Consider the following 9,434-nt stretch of genomic DNA (forward strand, 5'->3'; position numbering starts at 1 on the left):
CTCTGAATACAGAGCGGCCGCACAGCCTTTAACAGGACTCAGAAACAAGCACCGCCATTAATCATTTTCACTGATTCTCTAGCAGGCAGCGATTTGTCCATTCAGTAATTCAGATATGAAATGGAGGGGGAAAGGCGGTAGGGTAATGTGGCGAGGTAAAGGCGGAATCAGCGTTTCACACTCCCATATAGGTGAACAGGAGTTGGCACAAGCCTTGTACTGCGCTGGCATGCTAAAATATTAACGTCTGGGGCTATGAATATTCATGCCCAGTTGTCCCCATCACCAGATTGTGGAGGACAAAGCAGTGACCCTAGACTGTAATCCGATTCTACATGTTCCTGCATCATTTCCAAGGACAGGGGCTCCCGGCGGAGAGGGCGGCTGCTTGGTTGGAGGTGAAGCTGTAGCCGCAACATGTTTCAACCAACAGGAGGAAAGCACTGGACTGCTGGGTCATGACAAGTGAATGTGACCCCAAGTCATTACTGTCTGTGTTGGGTTGTATCAGTTTCTTCACCGGCCCCGACGCCTCATCAGTACACACACACACACACACACAGCTGTAAGAGTGACATTAGCTGCTCCCCTAACAGGAGTTGTATGAAAGATATTCAACACATCTGTTATCTGCAAAAGCTATTGTGTAAAATAACTGGGATTATTTTCTGCTGCAAAAAGGAGGACCTAATGTATACATGCAAGTAGTGGGGGGAGGGTAGTTTTCCAGAGCAACCGGAGCACGCACACACACACACCCTAGATTTGCGTGTCTGTTTTCAAAAGGTAACCAAGCAACCAGTTCCTGGTGCCTTTGCTTGTAGCCTTATCAGGTAACTGCGTTCTGCACATGCTCACAGGTTCCCCTGGTTTCTGTTTATACTACGTCAGTGGTTTCACTCTTGACCCAAACAAATGGGAGAGCATGGGTGTGGAGAGAGCACCAGGTCCTGCAGCACTGCAGCAGGTGAAGATAACTTTTCAGGTCCTATGCAAGGACTCAAACATGAACACGAGTGTATACTGCTAAATGGAAATTAAGAGGTGTCAGAGACTTATGACTGACAACCACGTACTGTTTCTTGGACAAGTTCTTTGATGATAGAAACGGATTACTGTGAGCATATTATCTTATTTCTAAGACTGCTCCAAACTTTTTTTTTTTATTCAAATAAACTTGTTGAAAATATTCTAAGCAGACCTACAGTCATTTATCAACCTTTGCATGGAGCAGTCTTGAGAGTATGTGTGTGTGTGTGTGTGTGTGTGTGTGTGTAACAACATCAGATGTCATTGTTAAGAGTAACAGCCAGCCCACAGCAGTTGGTCTCTGATAACACTGTCATATCAAAAAAAAAATTTTAATAATAATAATCATTACAAGGAATTGAAATGGGGACATTTTGTGAAGCATTTTCACAACTACACTGTGTAAAATTGCTCAGCACGAGGGTTTAATTAATTTGACTTTTAACAAAAAGACTTTCATCAAGTAAAATTTTACTTTAATCCTTATTTCAAGCATTAAAGACTGTGTGTACTGGGACAACAATCAGTTAACTTACAGCCTTTATTGACACAAAACAAATATTAGATTGTTTATGCAATGATGACACCTCACGTGATTTCATGATAACTTCTCAACAATCTCCTGATAGCCTGACACAAGCACAAGGTTGTCTGCACTTTCACAGAGTCTCAATCCTCAACATTTACCGCAATTTCAAGGACTGCAGATCTCCCTCTCCCAATTTTATTTCTTTTGTCAACACTTTATGTTCCATGCTGTGCCTCGTGGACAAATGCAGCAAAGAAATGGAGCAGAAAGACCCTACTTGTTATTTTGCCATTTAAGAGAGGTTAGCACATTATTGTGTATTTCTAAACCACGTTCAAAGAATGGTACAGGTCTGGCAGAGACTGTTCTTGTCTGCTGAAGTGGAACAGTGCCCAAATGACGAGGCCATGATGCCATTAAGATGGTAATGAGCCCAAACTAGTGGCCACAACAACGTGTCATGAGACAAAAGAAGGCTAAACAACACACTATGTAAACCTTATATGACAGTGTCCCAGCTTTTACATGGAGAGACTTGATGGATGATCCTAAACAAAGCACTTCTTCATTCGGTCTCTCACTAATCAGCATACTGGAATGTCATTACCCTGACCATGGCTCTGTGGCTTCCCATCAAAATCTCAGAAATTATTTCAATAACTGCCACAGTATGTCAATGATTGAAGCCAAAAGACGATCCTGTAGCAGAAGTTTCACATTATTGTTAGTAGTGGGAGGAGTGATCTGCAAGTTTCAGTCTAAATTCCAAAGCATTAAACAGCCACCACGCCCACACAAATACAATGAAATAATAGTAAAACCAAAATAAAAATGGGATTTTTAACAAGCCCTATTCTTAAACATATCACAAATGAAGATATATACACATTTGCAAAAAGCTTGCTATAGCTGCCTAATGCATTACTGACTGATCAAAAAAGAAAAGTGGTGCCAAAACTGGAGTTAAATTACATTTCTTGACTCCATGTCCCTTAAGGAGGTCCCAGCCAGCCAAATGAAGAATATCTCAATTTCACCTTTAAATCGTTGACTATGAGAAACGTTTAAAAAAACCTAAGTTATTCTGATCAAAGGTTTCACAGCCGCTCAATCATCTACAACAAACACCCTCTTAGGTGAGGGTCAGCAGGACTAAACTAAATGGCAAACAGAAAAGGCAGCACTTTGAAGTCCTGTAGCCACAGGTTTAACATCGACCTATTGTGTTAACCACCATACACCACACAGAAATACCCACAGGAGACGTCGCAACAAATCATCCCATTTCTGTGGGATATACATTTCAATAACCATTCATTCAGAGTCTAAAAATTCAAGACAGTCGCCTATTGGTATGATTTACATGTTGTTAAATGTAAACCAACCCCACTGTCCCCTTATTACTGGGGTTACTGGATGGAATGACGTTAGCAAACTTTGATTTATTGTCTTTTGGCCTTTCCTTTCCCTTTCTGTCATGTGTCTGAAAAAAAACCCACATTAGTAAATAGTTATTATTTTACAAATAACCTACTTGTAGCTATGTAAATGAATATTCGGTTTAGCTGCCCGGTCGCTTGTTCTGGTGTGCGACCTGACTGAACTGACCTTAGGTCGAAGTTAGTCCCAGATGTGGTTTGGTCAGCCACTTGGCAAATTAAATGTTAATCACTCTAACTTTAGATAATGAAAACATAACATAAAGTTATCAGCATTTTTAACTTGTCGGGAAAAGGCACGTTTCCATGTTAACGCCAGAGGCTAACGTCATAGCACACGGCTGACCAGAGACGGTGGCCGCTACCGTCTGAGTGGAAAACCCATTAGAACCAAAGTAGCTCAGCGGCAGCTGGTGTCTAAAACTTACCAGCAAAGAGGCTCAGCAGTACACAGCAGAACCGGGCTGTCGAATGATCCATTCCTGTTCCAGTTATTCCACGACTTCTTCAGTGAAACTTGGTCGGAGAACTTATGCTGAATTCGAGAGAAAAGCGGCTGCCCAGCTCGACCGAAGCATCCAAACTTCACTCCTCCTCCTCCTCCGCCTCTCTGCAGGTGCACAGCGGAGCGCGCCGCAGGGTGTCACGTGACAGACGGCTTTCCCAAACAAGAGCCAGTATTGCCATCTGTCGGTTTGAACAAGGACTTCCCCCGGTGTTTATTGATGGAATAAAAGTGCCAGTTTTGTCCCGCATGGTACCCCATGTGCGTCTGGTCCAGGTTGAGAAAGCAAACAATTTGTGTAACTTCCTGAGTGCCCTTCCCTACCACCACCAGTAGAAACAGCGCAGTCACATGTCCCTCAAGATACGAGAAACCAGGCATCTAATCATGGCTTATTTTGTGTTCTATTTTCAAGAGCATGAGGGAAGACGTGGTGCCATATTTCAAAATGGTTCAATTATTTTCATCATGTACTTTTGATTTAACCAATTAGTTTGAAAATCAGTGGCAAGTGTCTATTTCCAAAACCGTGCACATATGTCCATTATTTAGTGAAGCTTGTGGTGGACTGATGGGACATTTAAATGAACGTGCAATACTGTTAGACAAGCGAAAACACCTTCGAGGGCTGTGGCCCAGACAAACAGGGATTGGTGGTTAATTTGGCAGCATTGTCAGTCAAACATAGTTCATCTTGACCATATATGTCGGAATACAAATGATGGCTCCCCACTTATGTTAAATAAAAAAATATTTAAGCACTCTGGATGATAAAGCACCTTCCTAGCGTAGCAGTTACAATATTTCAAGGATTTCTTTAGCCGTTAGTCATGACATATATCGTAATAATGTGTCCTTGAGCGGAACACTGACTCCCCCCAAAGGGACAATCTATAGATGACACTAAAGCTCCAATTTGTCTGGAGGGGTGCCATCCACAGAACGTTTCACAGTATTAGTGAACTAATGAGTACATTTTAGGCTTCTATGAACACTTCACTGCCTAGCCACTGTGAGGCAGGGCCCCCAAAATGATCATGCTTAGGGCGCCCAGATGAAAAAAGCTGGCCCTGTCTCCACTTACCATGAACATAGTTCAACACTTTTTTTGATAAGATTTCTACCACACAAAACAATGGATGTGAATGAAATCCCCTTGGTGGTACTCAAACATTTAAAGAGTATACTTTCTTTAAAACATAAAATCCAGGGAGTTAGACGCACCATATAACCGCAACGTCCCCAGTCTGATTCCAGCCAGGGACCTTTGCTGCATGTCATACTTGTTTCTCCTCTCTACACTGTAAGCTAGCAAATAAAGGTAAATGCCAAATTTAAAATAATTTAAATAAAATAAAAAACACAGCAAAAAAAAAAAAAAAAAAAACACTTTAACCACAACACTTGGAGGAACCTTTAGTAAACACCAAAAGACCCAACAAAGTATCATGATGCTTGGAAATCGTGTTTAATAAAACTCTATAATTTGAGCCTATACAATGACAATTTTAAACTATGAATAAATAAAACATTTTATCACAAAGGACAATAGGTGGCATACAATGAACATCTCCCATTGTAAAAATATAGTACTTCAAGACAGCGTGTGTAGTCTTCCAATGTCAATATCTAATCCAATACAAGTGATTTAAACTATAACAAATGGTCTAAAGTGCAAAAGAGATTTTGTCAACAACAATCAATATGCAAGCTATAAAAATTCATATTAAAAAAACATTGGTCATTTATCTTAAAGTTGTTGTCCAGTGTGAACAATAAGCACCATAATTTCTAACTGTAACAATGTGCCAGGTTTTGGTTTGTGTCCCAGTATCCAGGCCCTCCTCTGTAGCCAGGGGGGACCCACAGATTATGCCTTAAGGTGTGGGGGGCTCCGCTGTGTGGCCTGAAGCTGTAGTGACTCCGTGGAAGGATGTGACATTTCCCTGGTACCTTCTTAGGATGCCACGAAGGAGCAGATGGATTCATCGCCTTAAATAGGAAACAAATCAATAGAAGCTGCCATCAACCGCAACACAAACTATCCGAGCCCATAACCCCATCAAACGTTTCAGTCCCAATTATTGGAACAAACAAATCACCAAACTTTGAAGATGACAAAAGAATGTCATCTGAACTACTTTATAGTTCACCAGTCTCTTCCAGAGGCTTGTATTAAAATAAATAAATAAATAAATAAAAGATAATTGCAATACCTGGTGAGCACAGCGGCTGCTGGGGACAGTGAGGGGGGAAGAGCGGACACTCTCTTCATCGGAGGAAGAACCCGAGTGGTAGTCTGACGTCACCCTCTCCAAAGCACTGGTTACCTTCTTTGCAACATCTTTGTCCTCCTCATTATCGTTAGAGAAACTGGCCACTGAGAAGCAAGGGTTTTGTTCTCCATATCTAATAATGGGAATGGACAGAAAACACAACAATATATAGTACAGGGCTCAAGAAGCACATAAATTTTTTCCCCCCAGAAATCTCAAATATAGCCACAGGTGGTATTCTGTCCATTTCTAAGCCAAATGGGCATCAGTGGCTGCAGATTAATTTTACTCACCCATGTGGCCTGTAAGATTTTAAACCATTACTCCATCAACAATTTACCAGTTAACTTTCCTAACTTTGTTTGTTTCAGCTATTCACGCCAAATATACTCAAAAGTCTCACCTGCAACAGACCTCCCCAGGGTCCACCCACAATGTGAGTTCAAGGGGAAGTCCCAGGTCACTGTACTGAACCCCGCTCTCCCGGCAGGCCCGAAGGAGGTCTGGATCCTGCCTGTGGAACCTGTTCACTCGGATGCACCTGCAGCGCACACAAAGGCAATTTCAGTCTCAACTCTGTCTGTACACATCAAAGTTGAGTTGGATATAAATGTTATGGAAGGTGTACAGTTCCACTTCAGGCCCTACAATGGTAGTTAGTGAAAATATCAAGAGATAGAGCAGCACCTGTATGCCTGTCCTCTGCTGGGGTTTTCAGGGTACCAGTGCCCCCTGAACTTCTCCTGCAGTGCAACAGCCAGCCTCTCAACAAACAGCTCGACCTTGTGCGATTCCAATTTCTCCCCCCTTTTCACGAGCCTCTTCAGGAAGAATACCACGGCTGCAATTTCTCTCTTCATATTTCATGTGCGTTTCATTACGATCGGACAGCCTCTGCAAGTAAATGGACTTCAGTCAGATGAGCAGCAAGTCAATCACAGCCGAGACCAAGTGCCTGTGACGCTGAAAAGTGTTATGAGCATTTCTATGGTAAGATGATGGTTGAGGAAAGTGTCACACCCTACAATTAGCTTTGTGAGGCCAGAATGAGGCGTTCACAAACATATCTTGTGACACTGACCCCAAGTGGCACCATTTTCCTTTTCGGGAATAAACCATAGAGAGGAATAAACGTCTTCGTGCCGTTGAAGAGTACTAGGCCCGCCATTATCTTCCACATTATTAAGGCCTCTCGCTTTTTTTTTTTTTTAATCCATCTGCTGTCGTCAGTTAACGGTCTGGCGATTATAATGTCCCAGAAACGCGGGCTGTGCCGCACAAGTTCCGGTTATCCACGCACCACCACACTACACAACAAGGGCTACTGTTGTAGTCAGTGTGCTAGCTAGTTAGCCTAACGCTACGAACCATGGTACTGTTCCCTAAATCGTGCCGAAATGCATTTGAAACTTACGTCTAATATCATACGAGTAACGTTAACGTTATTCCCTTAAGATAATAATACGCTTTTAGCATTAGCTTCACGGCTAACAGCCTCATGTTGCTAACTAACACAGCAACTGTCCTATAACGTAAACAACGGTCAGAAAAGTCCACACTAAATTGTGATTTATTGTGATATACATACCAATCACATTAAGACACACCTAACTAATATAGTGTGACACGAGGGTATAAACAACTTGACTTACCTTTCCTATTGGTCCCCCCAGCGTGTGGGCAAAAGATAAATGGTAAGTGAAGTTGGCCAACAGAAGAACCCTTGAGGTTCGGTTATTAACCCCGCCCTTTACAGCACAGCTCCCGCCCAAACGTCATTCTCATTTATTCTAAACAAACCAATCCAGCGCATTGATTGGTCGAGCATACGCTCGTCATTGAGTGAGTCATACCAACGATGCTCATGTGCTCATCGCGTCAGGCATGTCATATGCGGTTGCACAACATTGAATCAGTTAAGATTAAACCGTCTATTTGTAAAAGTTCATATTAATGGAATTGGCTCCAGAAAAGTCTGTCGTGGCTTAGGGAATCTGATGAAGAAATTACTTGAAAATGAATTACTTATAACAGAAACAGACAAATAGCCTAATAGGAAAGTCTGGGTCACAGGGTGTGTATGGTGAATAAATATAGCCTAGATATTATTGGGTTGTAATGAAATTTCAAATGAGGAAAGTGGCAATTCAAATTGGTAAACTAAATTCCAAAATCAAACTTGGAAAATATATTATTGGGGAATTATTAATCTGACATCAAAAGAAAATTGAGGTGTGTCTAATCAGGATTTACTTTAACAGCACTGCAAAAATTAGATAGCATATATGAAGAAAGGGCCAGAGGAGCATTTATAAGGTTAAGACATAAATGCATTGAGGTTATATGTAGAGTGTAATCTACATACAACCATATGTAGCTTAGTGATAAATATTAGTCCAAATGACAACCCATTAGAATTATATTCTTAGGTAGCCCAGTTTTATCAAAAACTATATTTACCTAATATGGAACATTCTCAGGTAAATTACAGCACAATATCAGGAAAGTTGACAAGGAATTCATGGAGACATCAGATGATGAGTTAAGCAGGTCTGGAAATAGTTGATTGTATAAGAAACCTTAAAGATGACAAATCGCCAGGTAATGACACCTTAACAGGGCAGTTTTATAAAATAGGGTGAGCTCCTTTTCTGCTTGCCATGTGTCAAGAATCATGTGAAACTGGTGAATTCCCAGAATCATTAAAACAAGGAGTAATTAATTCCAAATCCCCAAAAGACCAGTTTGTTTATCAAATAATGATGCCAAATTATCTTTGCTTAAGAAGGGCTGCACAGGATAATTGATGAAGAAACTTTTACTAGATTTAATTGATTATAGTTACCTCAACCCTAATGCTTTATTTTAATTATCAATTTCTACACAATAAAACAAACATGCCTTTATTTTTTTTTACAGCTCAGCGGAGCTATCTCATGGAAACTTAACAAAATATTTAAGATATATAGGCTATGAAAATATAATACATATAAAATAATTTCAAAATACCTAAATCAAAGTAGTATGCTATTGTTTTCAATGCTGTGGAAAATATGTATATTCACGGAACTAATATATTGAAAGAGAAGTGCTCTACCTAAAATATTAGGAGCACACTTATGTTAGTTGACCCTTCAGCTAGAAGTGTCTTACAATACATAGCATTTAGCCACTAAAATGAGATTCAAACTGGATTTTGATCATGTGTGATTTTAGTGGTGTATCAAATTTTTTTCACTGTATTTTTACATTGATGTTCTGTATTGATATAGCCACTTTAAAACAAGAAACTTAAATGATGTTGTTTGATGTAATTCTATATTTTAGTCAAGATAAGAAAATTCCATATTGATAAGAAAGAAATGGCCAGGAAACCAATTTTTCCTGCACTTTATCAATGAATTTCAAGCATCTCATATACTTTTATATAATATGCAGTATTTAACACAAACTCTGCTATTGTAAAATGTAAATTTATTTATTTCTGTCTTTTTTTGTTTCCTATTATCTATGTATCTGTTTGTACCTCTGCAAATGAATATGAGAGTATGTTTCCTGGAAATGACCATTTGTATCCACAAGGGGGCTCCCAACCTCCACCTCCCACAGTGAGCAACAGGCACAGTCTCAATTGATGTGCAGTCCATGTAAAACTC

General features: G+C 40.3%; 2 protein-coding genes across 2 annotated transcripts in view; both read right to left on the minus strand.

Annotated features, from left to right (window-relative positions):
- The window catches only part of cxadr (CXADR Ig-like cell adhesion molecule), a 39,870-nt gene extending 36,278 nt beyond the window's left edge, over positions 1-3,592 (minus strand). The window contains exon 1 of the mRNA XM_038707839.1: positions 3,426-3,592. Within this exon, the coding sequence (XP_038563767.1) occupies positions 3,426-3,477 (52 nt within the window). The 5' untranslated portion in view covers positions 3,478-3,592. The remainder of the gene's footprint in view (positions 1-3,425) is intronic.
- Positions 3,593-4,948: 1,356 nt separating this feature from the next.
- On the minus strand, positions 4,949-7,531 carry btg3 (B-cell translocation gene 3). The gene is made up of 5 exons (XM_038709340.1): positions 7,431-7,531; positions 6,466-6,672; positions 6,182-6,319; positions 5,719-5,911; positions 4,949-5,494 (listed from the first exon to the last, which is right to left on the minus strand). The coding sequence occupies exons 2-5, from the start codon at positions 6,636-6,638 to the stop codon at positions 5,294-5,296; spliced, it is 705 nt and encodes a 234-aa protein (XP_038565268.1). The 5' UTR covers positions 6,639-6,672; positions 7,431-7,531; the 3' UTR covers positions 4,949-5,293.
- Between the last annotated feature and the right edge of the window lie 1,903 nt (positions 7,532-9,434).

The sequence above is a fragment of the Micropterus salmoides genome, unplaced genomic scaffold (assembly GCF_014851395.1).
Source record: "Micropterus salmoides isolate LMB-PRFRI ecotype aquatic unplaced genomic scaffold, ASM1485139v1 Ms_hic_scaffold_9, whole genome shotgun sequence".
Lineage (NCBI taxonomy): Eukaryota > Metazoa > Chordata > Actinopteri > Centrarchiformes > Centrarchidae > Micropterus > Micropterus salmoides.

Excerpts from the sequence above, each read along its gene's own strand:
- btg3 (XM_038709340.1), bottom strand. The coding sequence starts at position 6,638 with ATGAAGAGAGAAATTGCAGCCGTGGTATTCTTCCTGAAGAGGCTCGTG. Across the intron at positions 6,320-6,465 it reads AGCAGAGGACAGGCATACAG|GTGCATCCGAGTGAACAGGT; the intron begins GTGCTGCTCTAT and ends TGTGCGCTGCAG. Across the intron at positions 5,912-6,181 it reads CCTGGGGAGGTCTGTTGCAG|ATATGGAGAACAAAACCCTT; the intron begins GTGAGACTTTTG and ends TCCCATTATTAG.